Source organism: Excalfactoria chinensis, chromosome 18, assembly GCF_039878825.1.
Source record: "Excalfactoria chinensis isolate bCotChi1 chromosome 18, bCotChi1.hap2, whole genome shotgun sequence".
In the NCBI taxonomy this organism is placed as follows: Eukaryota; Metazoa; Chordata; class Aves; order Galliformes; family Phasianidae; genus Excalfactoria; species Excalfactoria chinensis.
The window spans coordinates 6,554,442-6,571,413 of record NC_092842.1 but is presented as its reverse complement, the minus strand read 5'-3'; the positions used below and the strand labels follow the sequence as shown (position 1 = coordinate 6,571,413).

At 50.8% G+C, this 16,972-nt stretch overlaps 1 protein-coding gene across 2 annotated transcripts in view; it reads left to right on the top strand.

Moving 5' to 3' along the window:
• Window positions 1-16,972, top strand: part of GPSM1 (G protein signaling modulator 1) — a 48,559-nt gene that overhangs the window by 12,949 nt on the left and 18,638 nt on the right. For both annotated transcript variants that reach the window (XM_072353043.1, XM_072353044.1), the window contains exons 2-9: window positions 2,135-2,356; window positions 2,796-2,931; window positions 3,233-3,375; window positions 4,241-4,364; window positions 5,223-5,338; window positions 5,578-5,733; window positions 6,840-6,948; window positions 9,483-9,609. In XM_072353043.1, coding sequence (XP_072209144.1) covers window positions 2,135-2,356; window positions 2,796-2,931; window positions 3,233-3,375; window positions 4,241-4,364; window positions 5,223-5,338; window positions 5,578-5,733; window positions 6,840-6,948; window positions 9,483-9,609 — 1,133 coding nt within the window. The remainder of the gene's footprint in view (window positions 1-2,134; window positions 2,357-2,795; window positions 2,932-3,232; window positions 3,376-4,240; window positions 4,365-5,222; window positions 5,339-5,577; window positions 5,734-6,839; window positions 6,949-9,482; window positions 9,610-16,972) is intronic.

Below are 16,972 nucleotides of genomic sequence, written 5' to 3'. Positions count from 1 at the left end.
GAGCAGTGATGCTAATTAGACAAGGCAGATATGCTGCTGAGCAGCCTGTTCAAGGGCAAACAGATTTCCATTAGGCTGCTTGCACTGGAGGGCTGTGTCACTGCAGTGTGCCTGAGCACCAGGGGAAGCTCCTGGTGAGTGTGAGTGTGCACAGGTGTGTGTGTGTGTGTGTCAGGGCAGGGTTAAAGCATTCTGTGTGCTTCTGCCAATGCTTCCACCTGCAAATGGAGGCTTAACAGGGTGCTGCTTTTGGAGTGCTCATCTGGGCTCTGTTGTTGTAGGGTGGGGAACCATCGTTGTTCAGATCACACAGCAGCTGTGCTTGGTCCATGACTGCAACGCCATGAATTAGGCAAGCTGTTCTCCAGCTCAGTTTTTAGACTATGTTGGGTGAACTCAAGCTGCTAAAGACAGCCTGGTTTTATTGGGACAAGCTCTGGTTGTTGAAATGTGAAACAAAATTATGCAGAGTCTGCTTCTGTCTGCAGCCTCCCAGCTGGAAGCCAACCTCAGTTCCTGTGACAGTGGCTCCATTCCCCCCATTTCAAGCCCTTTCAAGTTTCTTCTCTAAGTTGCCTGAATTTAGTTTTGCTCATTTATGTGTTCTTTTTCTTTCTCCAGTCCCAAACCTTCTTGGGGACTGTTGCCAGATGTCTGTCAGCTCCTGACAGGGACAACAGATGCCTGCTCTAGTGATCTGCAAACCACACAGCTTGCCACGATCCCGCAATGGGCCCCTTGAACTCAACACTCTGCAGCAGAAGCTCATTCTTACTAATTTTCTTGTGGCTTGGCTCAGTGTTCTGTGGAGAGGAGTTAAACATTTTTAGTACCAGCAGTCAAACATTTTCCTTTTTCCTGTATCAAACAGGGCTTCATGCATGGAGCAATGCTGTGCTGGCACTGTAAGCAGCCTTCTTGCACAAGCAAAATAGCCCCTTGGGTGCGGGCTGTAGAGCTGTATTGGCTGAGGTGGGAGCTCTCAGGGGTTGTGAAACAGCTTCTTTCTCCCCGCTGTTATTTGGTGGCTTTGGGGACCAAAGAGCAGTGAGATGGGAGGGGTTGCAGGGCTGGGCCTGGATGTGTTGTGAGTGTTATTTTGGGGGAGGCATCTCCCAGGGCTCCACTGGGCTGCAGCTGTACCATGCATGTTGTTCTCAATCATGACTGAACTCCCTGCAGTGCTGTTTTGCTGAGAATAGAAGTCTCCTTTGGGTGTTTATCATCTTCTGTCTGACTGTGGCTTTTCTGACTCGGGATGGGTGAGCTGTGATTTCTCAGAGCAGACACCTGCCTTTGACCCACGTGGCTCTGAGTTTCTAAAATACATGAAGCAGAAAGGGGAAAAAAAAGAAAGCCAAAAGGAGTGAAGAGAAGGCTCTGAGCAGAGACGCAGGAACACACTGCATCCATCCCCTTGTCATGGAGGGGCTGGCTTTCCAAACACAAGCTCTCATACTTGTGCCCTGTCCTGGTGGGCTCAAGGCTGCTCTGAGCTCCTGGGGGTGGCTGTGATGTAGGACTCAGTGGGGAGCAGGGCGTTCCTTCCCATTGAGGCAGTGGCAGCAGCCTTGCTCCTCTGTGCTCACAGCCCAATGTGCGCTGCTGCCAAAGGTGTTGAGAAACAGGAGGGAGAGCAGCTTGCCTGCAGGCTGATGTGCAGAGTGCTTGTGGAAAAAGTGACAGGCAGAGCTAATGGAAAGCAGCCCAGTTACTCAGCCAGGGAGCTCTGTGCAGCCCAGGATTGCTCTGGTATCCAATGAGGAGGTGTTGGGCTTTGGCTGCCCTTACTGTTCCCCTGGGGAAGCAGCACAGGCACGAACAGCCCAAGTGTGAGGCTTCTGTGCTGTGCATGCCCTGTGGAAGAAGAGCAGATGCCATGCTATGTTCAGGATGCCAGCACGCAATGTGGGCAACGGGAGGCGTGAGTTCCTTGTCCTGCTTCCAACCACGAACCCAAGGGCTGCTTGTGGTTGCTCACAGGTGCAGTCTGTAGCTCTGGGTGCTTCTGTCTCCCATGCAGGAGTTTTTCCTGATGTAGTGAGTAATTAAATGTATGCTGAGCTGCCTTTTTAATCACTGCATGGTGACGTGGGCACACTGGATCTAAAGGTGGGCATCTTGCTTTTGACAGAATGGAGGCATCCTGCCTGGAGTTGGCCCTGGAAGGAGAACGTCTGTGTAAGGCAGGGGACTTCAAAGCCGGGGCAGCGTTCTTTGAAGCAGCAGTGCAGGTGGGGACAGAGGACCTGAAGACTCTCAGTGCCATCTACAGTCAGCTGGGCAATGCCTATTTCTACCTAAAGGAGTACTCCAAGGCCCTGGAGTACCATAAGCATGACCTCACACTGGCCAGGTGAGTGTGTTGGCTGTTCATCCTTTGCTCATATGAACAAAGGAAAGTTCTGTGGCATCTGAGCCCAACAGGATGAGGGAATCTGCCCTAAAAATTGAGCATCCAAGGTAGCTCTGAGGTGTGGAGTTCACCATCACATAAAGAATGCAGGAGGCAGAGGAAGGGATATGGAGGAGGGTGGCTGGAGCAAAAGAACAGGGCAGTGTGTGGTTCTTCCCTCCCCAGGCACTCATGGGAAGCACACCTGGAGCCATTAGAAGTCTCCAACTGAGAAAGCAGAACAGTGAACAAGAGAGTCATGAGAAGCTGGGGACACCTGGATGTGGTGTCCATGCCATGTGGTGTTTGCTTGCTGTAACTTGAATTCTGCCTCCAGCAGTTGGTGAATAAATGAATGTCAGCTCTTTAATACCTTTCCCTTTGTTGGGTCATCTTGTAGGACCATTGGGGACCGCATTGGAGAAGCCAAGGCAAGTGGCAACCTTGGGAATACATTGAAAATACTTGGGCAGTTTGATGAAGCTGTTGTTTGTTGCCAGAGACACCTGGATATTTCTCAGGAGCAGGGAGACAAGGTAACTGCTCCATGGCATCCAGCAGGAAACTCTTCCTGTCATGAAACTTAATCCACCCTCAAGCCACAGTAAATGATGATGCAGTTGATGTGGGCCCTGGTAGGAGCTGGGATGTCAGGTTCTCCCTTCTGACCCCATCTGATGCTGCTGATGGGAAAAGCTGACACGGCAGTGAGGGTGGTAAAGGAGAATGTGGGCTCCCTGGTGGCTTTGGCTGAGCATCTCTGCCCAGCAATGGAAAGGGCCATTTTAGGGATGGGGAGGGTAATGCCTTGCTGCATCTTTCTCTTCCCTCTTTTAGATATGTGAAGCCAGAGCACTCTATAACATAGGAAACGTTTACCATGCAAAGGGAAAGCATTTATCTTGGAACATGGCCCAAGATCCGGGCTGCCTGCCTCAAGAAGTCAAGGAGACGCTACAGAAAGCTTCAGAATACTATGAGTAAGTATTCGAGTATGGCCACCCCTTTGTGCTGCAGGGAACTGGCATCAGTCACTGATAAAGTGCTGTTACCAAGTAGGAATGTTCCTCCAACTGTGAGGGGCCAAGTTATGCTAATGAATTCATCTCAAGGAAGGCAAGGGAAGGGCTGCATGCTTTTACAGAGCTTGAGCTAAACTTTTCCTACTACTGCCTCAATAAAAGCCTTTGCAGCTTGACTTTGCATGCATTGAAGTGCAATAGTCTGGGAGGAGAGCTCCTGCGGCCCCTGCTGCTCTCTGCTGGCCTTGGTGGGAATGGATCCCTGCGCATCTCTTGCTATGGCCACAAACAGAGCTGCTGCTCCCAGAGGATGAGGCTTTTCCTTTGAAGCAGTTTCCCCTTGGAAGGGATCTGTAGTTCATCCTGCTGTAACGACCTTCCCTTTCTTAAACAGTTGTAGAGTTCACTCTGATGTCCAGCACAGGAAGGTTATTGCCCAGCTTGCTTTTAGCCCAGTCGTTTTCTCTTACTACTCCAGCTTTGTTTCAGTAACACAGGTGTTTTTTTGAATAGCTTTTTTTTAATGAAGAGAACACCAAGATCTTGCATCAATCTCCTCACCTCTGAGGATGTGTTAATGCTGATGTGTGGCTCACTAGCCTTTCCCCAGTGAGTGATGCATGTTGCACAGGCAGTGATTAGATTTGTGCCAGCTGGGAGCTCTGTGTGCTGGGAGGAACCATAACAAGGGAATATGGATCTTTCCCTACCCCCAGGTTCATTCCTGCCCCGCTGGGGATAATATCTCTTCTCTGATGCTCGTAGCAACCCTTGTGCTGTGGGGTGACTGTGGGAGGACAAATATTGCTCTGCTTCCTTGCAGGAGGAACCTGTCCCTGGTGAAGGAGCTGGGGGACAGAGCTGCACAGGGCCGTGCTTATGGCAACCTTGGCAACACACAGTACCTGCTTGGCAACTTCAGCGAAGCCATTGCCTTCCACAAAGAGGTGGGAAAGCACGTGGGGATCTTCCTGGGGGAGGGGAGGGCCAATAGGGAGCAGCCTTTCTGCTCAGCTGTGGGGGGCACAGGACCCCCACGTGTGTCAGTCTCTGCCTTAATGTGCTGAGCCCTAATGTGTCTGTGCCCTAATGTGCAGAAATAATGCCTTTCTGCATTCCTCATTGGCACCTGATGATCGGTGTAAGGGAAGGGTGCTGTTGGCTTGGAAACCAAAGGAGATTTCTAAGGGCAATTAGCAGCTGGGCCGAGGAAAGGCTTTTCTGTGCTTAATTTGTGCCAGTCTAAACTTTAATAAATGCAAGCCATGAACTTAATTAAGCTGCTGAAAGAGCTGCTGATCAGGAGTAATTGTTGTTTGTAGAGCACAGCTACTTTCTGGGAAGCTTTTCAGAGGGGTGAGACCACAGTCCCTGCCCCGATTCAAATGCAATTCAGTTTCTTGTTGAGAGCTGACACTGTTTCTTTCTAAGTGAAGGGTGCTGAGGGGCAGTCAGGCCCTGCCAGAGCTACTCTGGTTTTGTTTGAGAAGGTGTTGGGGGCAGCAGTGCTGTGAGAGAATGTACATGAAAAGGCCTGAACAACTCCGTGCAGCCGCTTCTTGCAGCCAAAAAGAACATGCTGGGGAGGCAGTTGCAGGAGGATGCGTCTCTGCTCTGTGTCCTCCCTGATGCTGAGTTGCAGAAGACGGAGAGTTCCTGCTGCATCCAGCCCTGATATGCACATGCACCGCTGCATTTCTGGGTGTAAACTCTTACAAAACAAGAAGCTAATCTCCCAGCAAAGTTGCTGTGTAACAGAAGTCTGGCGGTGCCAGCCTGTACTCATTCATCTGTGTCTGCTGCAGCGCCTGGCTATTGCTAAGGAGTTTGGGGACAAAGCAGCTGAGAGGAGAGCATACAGCAACCTGGGCAATGCACACATCTTCCTTGGGAGATTTGACATCTCTGCTGAATACTACAAGTAAGTGCCAGGAGCTGAGGCAGACCCGGGGCAAATGCTCCCTGCAAAACCCCAAGGGAATCATAGGCCTATGGGGAGGTGATAGGACCTGGTGCCAACTGCTCGTGTGATGCTTGGCAGCAGCAAGAGATACCACCAGCTTCCAGCTCCAATGCCATGTACACCAAAGCTATGACTGTCCTGTCGCCCTGGGGAGCTGCCCTGCAATGACCAGCTCTCTTATCTCCCCACCTGTCCAGGAAGACACTCCAACTCTCCAGACAACTCAAAGACCAAGCAGTAGAAGCCCAGGCTTGCTACAGTCTTGGAAACACATACACGCTGCTCCAAGACTATGAGAAAGCAATTGAGTACCATCTAAAGCACCTGGTGATAGCACAGGAGCTGGGAGACAGGTAAGGGAATGCCCTCAGGGGTGGTTTCTCTGTTCTTGGGCTCTGAGCACTGTCCTGTCTCAGTTATCTATCACTGTGCATTGCTGGAGATGAGGAATAGCAATGTGTAATAATGAAGGCCTTCAGCAGTCTCTCAGGAAGTGATCTTTGGTCCTATCCATTGGTCAGGGGAGAAAGAATGATGTGAATGAGACCTTTACCCCACCCCACTGAAACCCAGAGATCGGGTCCTTATGGCTGTGCCTTCTTGCTCAGCATCACTTCCAGCAGCTCTGGGAAGTATCCTCCACTAGATGGAGCAGAGACACACGAATGGGAGCACTGTGGTAATGTCAGGGCTTTAATATCTGCCTGGGGAAGATCTAATCCCACCCAAGGGTGAATCATGCTGTGGGGGTGCAGCCTGTGGGCTCCTGCATTTCTGGGAACACGCCCCGTGAGCAGAAGGCATTGAACTGGGTGACAAGAGAAGTGTTTAAATGCTGATCAACCCGCCCCAACCTCTGAGGAGGGAGTTGCAGTCACGCTGAACCTCCCCCCGCGCCCCCATGTGCTTTTTTTATCCCTTCACCCCCCACATCTGCACGTTGGCAGAGCTGAGCAGGCTGTGCTGAGCAGTTGGGCTGTGCAAGCAGGTGCTGGAAACAGACACCTGTGTGCAGGGTGAGGGCTGCCCAGTGACATGCTGGTATCCAGCAGGGGGACGTTGCATCCCTGCAGCGTTTTCCCCTTGCTGGATGATGGCTGTCCTCTTGATGCCTTGTGTATCCCCAGAGAGGAATCCATGCAGAGCAGATGGGAGCTCTCACTTCTGCTCTGACTGATGCTTGCATGTGACATCAAACTGTTCTGGGTCCTTGCCACACCACCTAGCTTTTGGCTGCTATGGGTACAGCCCCATTTCTCAAACTATGGCTTATCCCCTGACCTTACTGCCTTTAGTGTAAGGGATTAAGCTGCACAGTGTGTTTCATTTTCTCAGGAGGATATTGTGTGGGTGAAAGCAGAGCTGGCTCAAGGTGCCCCTGAGGAGTCTGTGAAAGGGCTGCTGGGCTGGGCTGGGCTCTGCCCAGGATTTCTGTGGTCAACAGCTTCCTGTCTTGCAGGGTGGGAGAGGGAAGGGCCTGCTGGAGTCTCGGAAATGCCTACATCTCCCTGGGAAGCCATGAACAAGCTTTGCACTTTGCAAGGAAGCATCTTGAAATCTCCCAAGAGGTAAGAGAAGGTAGCTCAGGTCAGAGGGAACCAGTAATTCCTTGTGAGAGGAAGACCTCTTCTTCTATCTAAACTGATTTTGGGTGTAGTTCTTCTCTAGCTACAGCTGCTCTGCAAAGTGCCTCCCTATCTACTGCTTCAGTGCTGTCCTGCAGGGCTTGGTTGGAAAATATCCTTGCCATGGGAGGCACCCAGGCTTCTGTCTTGTTAGTGCTGGTACAGCTCCTGCACCTTGCTCTCACCTGATCCTCCTGGGGGAGGAAGGACCAGGGGAGCAGCTCTCCAACCTGCTGGCCGGGATGCTGAACACCCAGCCTGCTGGTGGGGCCGAGCAGCTGAGCTGTGAGATCCTGACTGCCAGGCATTTTGTGGTTGCAGCTCAGGTCTGTTTTCCTAGTGGGTTGCTACCTGGCTGAGCAATGCCAGCATCTCCCCAGAGGCTGCAGCAGGTGAGGGGGTTCCAGCTTTGCGTGGTGAACTTGAGGATTGTGCAGATGCAACTGACTGCTGATGCTGGATGAGTGCAGCCTCTTGCTAACCCTACACCACTGCCATACAGTGGGGCTCTGTGCATGCAGCTGATTTCCACAGGAGTGCCTGCACAGCTACAGCTCTCCTGGTACATAAACAGAAGGTGTTTGCAGAAACAAGAAGGCACTGTTTGCTTTCCAGTGTGTTACGTGGAAGTCAGCTGTGGCCTCTTTAGTGTTCCCCAGGTGAAAAAATTGACCTTTTGGAGCACTAATTGAAATTGCTGTATGTAAGTGCTCTGTGTGCACTCCTGTCTATGAGATTGGTTGAACAGTGGGGTAGGGCTGACATAGCAACCTAATGAAGTACTTAATTATACTTATCAGACCTGCAGGAGAAATACTGTTCTTTGGCCCTGAACATCTTAGGACAAATGAGCTCTTCCAGTTCCAGCCTGCCAGGACAGGCTGTGTGTGTGGGGGGGCTGAGGTTGTGTGGTGGTGGGAGGGAGAGGAGTCCTGGGAGAGCAGGAGGGCTGATGGTGCTGCTCTCATCCTAATGTGATGGCTGTATGGCAGGTGGCAATAAACCCCTCACATCTTTAATTATGGAGTAGGGCAGGGGCCATGGCTGTTTACAGGGAGGGCCTGCATTAGCTTCTAGCAGCGAGTGATGCTCTTGTAAAGCTGATTCATTTTTGCCTTGGGAACTGAGTTAGCTGCCTGTGCTGCTGTGTGGTGAGCATCAGCACTTTGCCCATAGAAAAAGGCAGGTTAAACTTCTACCTGCTAATACTTAAAACTCATTTCCCATCACCATTTTCCCCCTCCTGCCCTGAAATGGTGACATTTGAATCCAAAGGAGGTCTGTGCTGAATAACCACATGGGAAGCTGCTGCGAGGAGACCCGAGGTTGTGCAAAATTCCTTCTTAAGCAGCTGGAGAGGAAGATGAGAAGTCTTGGAAGCTGCCCCAGCTCTCAGGTGCTGCTCAGCAGTGCCCTCCTCACACCTGTCTGTGGTGGGGGTGATGGGGGAGCAAAGACAGCCAAGGTGAGGGCAGAGAGCTTCTGCTATGGCATGTGAGACAGCTGCCCTGACAGTCATACTGACAGTGATGGGGCCCTGGAGAGACTTTGGAGCAAGTGGAAATCAGGGAAGTACTTAATAGAGCATCAAGGACTGTGTGACCCAACCAGGACGTGGTAATTTCTCTGGAGATGATGTCAAGAGAAAATCTCTTGTAATTGGCAGGGGATTTATGCCTGATGATAAGCTGTTTGATCTGCCTCCCTTTAATGGTGCTCAGGGCTTTGTCATAAATAATGTGGGGATTTATGGTTCTGTTCTAAGACGATTCACACTGTGGTCTATCTCAGAGGACCACAAAAGAGCTGTTGCAAGGCATTTAATGGGGACTCGGGCTTCTCCAAGGAAGCGGCCAAAGGTTCTCTGTAACAGAGGCAGCTGTTTCTCTAAAGATTAGCAGCTGCTTCTGAGTGACCCCTCTGTGTTGGCTGCTGATACGCAGTGCAGTCGTTTTCATGCCTGGTTAACCTTTGAGGCATGCTCAGCTGCTTGTCCTGTGTGTCTCTGTATTAAGTAGCACAAGCCACTGGAAAGATCTATTCCTGAATATTCAACTTCAGCTCCTTCGTGCTGTTAAGAGATGGCAATCTGAACTGTCTCAATTTTAGTACTAAGCCAGTCTCAGTTTTCCTTCCTTCCCATCCCCGCCATCCACCCGAGCAGGTGGAAATTACCCAGTCACTTCAGAAGGGCACAAGCAGCATGGCACTGTGTGGACACATCCATGTCCTGGAGCTCTGTGTGGGTTGGATCCCTCCTGGATTCACATCCACAGGGCTCTGAGTGGAGGAGTTCTGTACCATCTCAGTGGACACCCAGTCCTTGAGTGTTTGGGGTTGAAAAGTGGCCTGGGATGGTGCCCCAGGATGCATCCTCTGTGTGTTTGCTGTGGTATGAGCCTGGCTGCACTCTGCTAGAGGCTACTGGCTTACAGCACGCTGCCTTTTAACCATTGCCTTGTTGGCTTCACCCACAGATTGGGGATCGGACCGGAGAGCTGACAGCACAGGTGAACATGGCCCAGCTCAGGGCAGCCCTCGGCTTGGGCCCTGGTGATGAGGATGTGGGCATGGCTCATCCTTACTCTGGCTACGAGGCACAAGGTGAGCATCTGGGCCACGTGAGGAGCGGGATGGTGCATGGGGAGCTGGGGATGTGTGCAAATGCATGACATAAGGGGAAATAGGAATACCAGAAAAGAGACTGCAGTATGTTTGCAGGATGAAGCAAGTGAAGAGCATGTTGTTTCACAGCAGAACCATTCATTATTACATATGGGTGGTGTGAAATCCTTGCTCTGACCGAGGCCCATGGGCAGCATCTTATTCCCCCACTCCTGCTCTGTGCCTGCCATAAGCTGTGAGGACAGGGAAGGATCCACCCCGAATTGTGCACAGAGTGAGTTAATGGAATTAATCTGCATTGGGAATGATCTTGCACACGCCAAGCAGCAAACCTCTTTTGTTTCTTGTAGAGCTCTGCAGAGCCCTTTTAGCTGATGTGACTGATAGAACAAGCTTTCAAAAGGTGACTGGCAGGGATTTTTGGCTGCTGTCATCCTGATTAGCACCCAAGGAATCAGACTACAGCAGGAGCTGAAGGCAGGTTGTGAGCGTTGGCATGCTGGGTGCTGCTCCCACCTGCAGGGATGCTGAAGCTGGAAGCTACAAGACTTGGGGATGGCACACAAAATGGCCTCTATTCACTGCTCTGGGCAATTCTGCCCCTGCTTCCCAGCGTGGATGAGTCTTCACTGTTAGCCTGACATGTCCCCAGCTTGGGGACCCTCTGTCTGTCCTGCAGCTGCCACCATAGGGTGTCTGGAGGTGCCTGGCACGGAAGCTGGTTGCTCTGTAACTGTGGACAGGTTTATTAATTCAGACAATCGAAGTGACACCCTGGGAGGTGCAGGCTGATTAAATATGACCTTGTTAGTGCAGATGCTTTCTGAGATGTTGTGTTCTATTTCCTGGTGGGAGAGCTGGCTCAGGGAAGGTGATGGGATGCTGCCTGTAAGCTTTTGCTTTGTGTATTGATCTTGAAGATGTAGCTGCTAAGCCGGCGCTAAAGCTTTTCCTGAGATATGGAACTGGGAGGAAAGGAGCCAGCGTGCCCTGCCATCCTCCAGCAGAGCAAGGCTGGAGTCAGAGGTGGGGAAAGCTGTGTGCTCCAGCCCAGGTGAGATATATGAGCTTCAGGTTGGCTTCTGAGCAGTCTCTGCCTTTGGATGTTGTGGTGAGGAGAGGCTGCTTTTTGTTTTTTTTTCCCTTCACGTTATTTTCACAGCTTAAGGATATAAAATGACTGCGTATTCATAAGGATGCTGAGTGGGTTGGGTAGGACGGGCACGCTGTGAAGTGCACAAATTTCATCGAACAGGTAGAATAAAGTTTTGTAGCAAGTCTCAGTTATGGGGAAATCTGTGCAGCTGAGAAGCCCTGAGCCAAACCATTGGGATGCTGTGTCCATCATGAGTTGCTTGCTTCCAAGCCTTGGGTCTGTGCTTTACTGGGGGCATGGCTGGGGGGTGGGGGAGAAGGAACGTTTAGTGTTTTCCTCTGCTGTTCTGGCTCCTCTTGTTGAGTTCATTGTGATTTAATTAATGTTCTGAGTGCAATTGGACATAGGAAGACAAAGCTGGAGGCCGGGGAAGTGGGACAGTGCTACAAAAGTCTTGTGAAAGCATCGACCTTGCGGAGAAATGCAAACACACAGAGCTTAAAGCAACAAACGGAGGGGAGCTGTGGAGTAGCTAAAACACGAGGCAAACAAACAGGGGTTGTCTGAGTCTGCAAATGCCAAATATGTGGCCATGAGAAGTGCTCTTGCCCTCTTTCACACGCTGCAAGTAAAGAATTGACTCCTGATAGGACTTTGCTGTTGCAGAGAAGGGAGCTTGCTGTGTCTGTGAGGGATTTGTGTTGTAGAGGTCAAGGTCAGTGTGAAGAGCGAGATGTGCTGCCTGGTGCTGGGAGGTGCCCTGTGGAGTTGGCTGCTTTCTCTGCCCCATACACTGCTGCTCTGCAGGGCATGAGCTGTGCCTGGTGAACCTGCAGCACTCCACCCAACCCTTTCCTTGAGCATCCTGCTGGCAGTGCCACCAGGGTTAGCTCATATCCCCTGTGTGCACTGCAACAAGCATGACCTGGCAGTGTTCCTTGGCAGCTCCCTGCTCTGGAGGCTGGCACCTGCTGGATGTAGGGAAGGGACTTGCTGTTGCAGAAGGGGTGAGAGCAGCCCTGGCCAGGCAGTGAGTGCAGGAGTGTTCTCAGTGCTGCTTCAAAGAGAAAACCAACTCGGGACCATTTTTTCCTCTGTGCTCAGCAGCATATCAGCATCAGCTGTCATCCGATGGCAGCAGCAGTGCTAGGAGACACTGAGCAACACCTCTGCTGGCAGCTGCTGTGGGTGGGAGGATGCGGGTGTTCCAGGAGGTGTTGGCATGTAGCTGCTTTCAGAGTTCCTGGCATGGTTGCTGTGCTGGTTGCAGTATGCAGCTGCTGCTGTCCAGCTGTGCATGGTGAGCTCTGAGGGCAGGGAAGAGCCCAGCTGTGAGCCAGGCTTCTCCTACTCTGCACATTCTCTGCTGAAAGAAAGGTTGGACACAAGGCTGCTCTGCTGGGTTGCGCTTGGGTTTCAGGAGCCTCTGTGCTGGGCTCTGCTCATCCCTGTCTGATGAGCTTCAGGTTGTATATAGATGAGCAGCTTGGGCAGGCACAAACCATCTCCTTCCTGGACAGTGACCAGATCTGTGTGGCTTTGAATGTGGGTCTTTTCATCCTCAGTGCAATTCTGAGCTTCTTCACAGGAATCTTTGAACCCTCAAATAAATTGGGGATAGGAAAAAAAAAATATCTGCTTTTATGTTTTCCCAGTCTTGTTTGCTTGCTTGCTTTAAATATCTTTGAAGGATCTAACAAGCATTTAGGGCTGCTGAGATGGGTTGGTCAGCCCAGGCTTGTGCTGATGCAGAGCAGGAAGGAGGCAATGCTGCTCTCCTGTGCCTCAGGCTGGGATGCTGTGCCACAGCCTTCCTTCTATGTGGCTTGCTCAGCCCTGCTGTCAGGCAGTGTGCTGGGGGACAGTCAGGTTTGGTCCTCAGAGGCAGAATGCAGTGTGGCCTGGGAGGTGTTTTTCTGTGCTCAGGCAACTAGCTGCTCTGTGGAGCCTTAGCTGGTGAGTTCAGGTTTGTACTTGGTCTGCTCCGGGATGTGGATGCTCACTCCCACCAAGGCAGCTGCAGGAAGGTGTCCAGAGGGCTCTGAGTGCTGCAGCAGTCCTTGGTTGGGGGGGAGAGGGGGGTGTTTAAGGGAGAAGGGACAGCAGGAGTGCTGCCTGAACAGGGAAGGGGGCTCTTGGATGGAGACTAAAGGATAATGATCCCTCAGATGTCTTGTGATGAGTCTTTTCTAATTTCTCTGAGTAACCTCTGCTGTTACAGCTGCTAAATCACTCCAGCAGCGCTGACGGGGGGTGATGAACCTCTGAGTCACTTGGATCTGAATCAAGTTATTTAGCACTCGACTCAGACCATCCCAGCATTAGTTTTATGGGGTTTAAAAATATATGTTCTTCTCAAAGTTTGAGTAGTGTTTAGTCCTGTAAATTTGCTTTGTACGTGAGCCTCCTTCCCAGTGTCAGTGTGAAGTGCAGCTTTGGTGTTAAGTTCAGTGCTCAGACTTCTCAGCTCAGAGCAGAGGAAATGCTCCAGGCTTGGAGGAAAGGATGTTGTGCTAATGGAACTCAGGTGCTTGTTTCATCTTGGTGCCAGGGGAGGCAGGGAAGGAGGAGCACGGAAGGAGCCTGTTCTGGAATCCTTTGGCAGAAGAGGTACAACGTGGCCTTTGGCAAAGCAGTCTGTTAAATCAAGGCACCTCTTGTGAGAGAGTGACTTCATGGAAGCAGTCTGCTCCTTTCTGCAGCCCCAATGGGAGCTGGGAGCCTGATGTCCCCTCTGGCTGCTGTTCCAGCCCTGCTGTGCCTGCTTCCAGCATCAAGGTTCCCCAGGCAGTTTTCTTTGGTAGCCAACACATAGGAAATAGCTATGGTTATGAGAACTCTAACAGTGCACTGTTACCCTTAGGATCATGATACCCCTGCTTGGTTCTACCCCTGCTTGCACTGCAAGCAAGTTCTTCCTCACCCAACTAAAATTACTTCTCATCTTTAACGGTCTTTGTGTGCTTGAATGTGGATTGCTTTACCACTTCACAGGGAAAGGCCAGAGCCTCTGGCCCCTCAGGCTGCAGAGCTTTGCATAGCACAGAGACTTGGGAGCTTATAGGAGACAACCAGAGCTCACAAATGTAAATTCCTCTGTGGCCGAATGTGTCCCAGTAGATAGAAAGCACTGCAGGCTGGTAGCTGATGCACGAGAGCAAACAGGAGGGAAGGATGAAGGATGTGGCCTCTTTTTCTGTAGGATTTTGTGGCCTTTGATCACTGCATGACTCCAGTGTATATCATTCTTTCTCTTGCCCTGTAGGACACAGCTACTGTAATTGGGCTTGTTTGGCTGCTGGAGGTGTTGCCTCTGTTAATTGCTGCATGTCGCTTTCTAGCTCAGACTAGGCTTCTTTCTGATCTCTGCTTGTTCAATGTGAGCTGGTAACTGAACATCAGAGGTTATGAGGCTCTGCTACATACTGGCAGAGAAGGTCTTGCACATAGAAGAACACCAGGTGTTCTTGCCAAGCCTATCCTGGCTGGTCTTGAATTGGCCCCAAGGTTACATGCCTCCTCCCATCCTGCCCTAGTGGGTTCAGTTTATCTCCCAGATAATCCTTCTGTCCTCACAATGCTTAATCTATGAAGCCTTGCCTGGGGGAGGCCATGGTTACACAAGGCCACCTCTAGCACAGCTCCAAGCTTCCCGCAAGCTCCAAAGCTTGTATTTGACTTCATTGGGTGCGCTGAGTATCCTGCATGTACAGGCAGAGATGCTTCATTATTTGGCCTGAACTGCCAATGCTTTCTTTGCAGAAAGCCAAGTTCCAGCCTCACTCAGAGAATAAACACCCATTGAGGATGGGTGTGAGGGGGGGAACTGGACTTGAGGATGTGATCAACGTGACAGCAATCAGTGAGAGTTTATAAGGCTGTGAGATGTAGGATGACCTTATCCTTATCCTGCAATGCCCACCCTGACTGCACTCCATGGAGCTCCTGGGTGCCACGTAGATATGCAGTGCTGCTGCCATACAGGGGTTCAGCTGTCAGATGGGATCCTGGAGGCTGTCAGGTTTGGATGCCACGTATGTCAAATGCCTTCCACCAAATGAGGAGGGTGAGCATCGTGATTCAAAAGTAACTTCTTGTTCGTGCCTATTGTGTGTACATATGCATTTTTATGATGGAAGAGTTTCCCCTTTTGGGGGTGGGGATGCTGCTGTAAAACTGTTATTCTGGAGAAGATTTTTGTTGTGCTCAGGATCTTGTGTGGAGGGTTGATATTTGCTCAGCTGTGTGCTGGTCCGAGTGCCAATGAACACAGCACTGCAGAGCAAACACCGGAGCCCAGTCTTCCCAGCAGAAGTTGTTTTGTTTCTGTCCTTTGGCTTCCAGCTTTGCTACTGAGGGCTGAGAATGCAGGATCTTGTGTGTGTCCAAAGCATTTCTGAGGAAGTCTGATGTGACAACGTGCTGTGACCTTCCTGCTGCTCTCCCTGGCCCTTAGATATGGGTTGGCTTTGTCCTTTTCGGGTCCTTTCTCTTACAAGCTGTACGTGTTCATGGCTGTTGTCAATCACAGAGCTAGTCGGCAGGGAGAGAAGGATTGTTTCAGCCATCTCACCATGTCTTCGGCCATAGAAGAAGCCATAAATGTTGGGATTTTCCTGGTCCTTTCCAATTCAGAAGGTGGGTGGATGAGCAGATTCTCCTCCTCCATACACAAAAGTGCCAGCATTTTATGGCCCAGTCATCGTAAATAACTGATACTACTTGCTTTCTCTATTTAGAGGAAAGCACTGTTCTATCCCAGTAACATCAACAGGGAAAACAAATGCCAGCATTTATCACGCAAGTGCTGGCACTAATAGAGGTCAAGTGGATTTATAGTACTAGAACCCATTATGTATTTGAAGACTAATTAAAGCCCTAAATGAGATGCCTGTTCTGCTGGATGCTTTTTGATTTTTTTCCCTTGCTGCTGTGGTTTTTATCCTCCTCTTTCCTCTATGGAGAGCACTGGCTGTAATAATGGAGCACTAGCTCAACGGAGATGTCAGATTAGGTGTCAGCAGTGTAAGATTTGAGATGCTCTGTACTCACTGAGATTGCTGGGTTGTATCCCTGCAGTTGTGGCTGAGGTTTACGGAGCTGTCTTTCTCCCCCAGCTGACTGCTTGGCTGGTCTAATTGAATCAGGTTTAACAATATTTGGAGCTGTCTGACAGAACCGAGGATTCTGAAATGCTGGGGTCTGTGCAAATGTGGGAGGGCAAACAGTCTGGTCTAGAGTTGGTATCTCAGTTGGTTTGAGCGTAGAGAGAAATGGCCTTTTCAAGTGCTCTGTGGGCTAACTGCTGCCCCTGAGCTGCCATGGGGCTACATCCCTGACCTGCTGTGTGCACTGCTCAGCCATGAGAGCCAGAGGAGGGGGGGGAGAGCAGAGCAGTGCTGGCCATGTAACCTTTCCCCAGCAGTTTTCTGTGGAGTTCACTGTCAGTTTTAATTCAGGTACAGTCACCCGGAGGGAGACAGTGTGTTCCAGGCCTACAAATAGAACTGTCGGTTGCTCTGTGCTTGGGAGCTTGCTTTGTCTATGGATCTCTCTCCAGGCTGGGGAGGGGGAAGAGCCTAGGAGTCCTCAAAGCACATGTCAACTTGATGAGAGCTCCTGGCAGGGCTCCTTGAGCTGCTGCTACACATGTTGTGCTCGATCTTGTCAATGCTGAGGTCTCAAGAGTGCCAGCAGGATGCAGAGACTGCCCATGCAGGAACAGAACTGCCCCCTCTGTCTGCCTAGTTTTACCCTAATGCAGTTCTGCATGGGGTGATCCATGGCTGTTCTATGATAAAACACTTCCTTGAGTTCTCTGTTGCTACATCCTGCATGGTAGCAAGGTACTGTGAGAGAGATTCTTGCTGTGTGAGCTTGTCCCCTTGGGAGGAACCCAGCTGGTCCTCCCAGTGCCTCATTGCCCTATGGGGACCGGAACCCCATGGAGCGATGTGCTGAGCCTATCAGAAGCTCTTGCAGAAGAGGCTGGTGTGATCTTTCCCCTACATGTGATGGTGAAGCCCTAGAAATCCTGAGAAGCAGAATTGCCCTATGCTGTTCAGCTTTATCAGCACAAGGACAGCAGGGGCTGTGCACTGCCCAGCTTCTGGCTCTGAAAAATGATTGGAAATAAAGTATGCTGCATCTGTGTCATCACAGGTAACACAAGGGTGGGGGTCCCTGCAGAGCATGGATGTGAAAAAGAAGTATCTGGAGGTGAATAAACTGGGTTAGAAAAGCAGG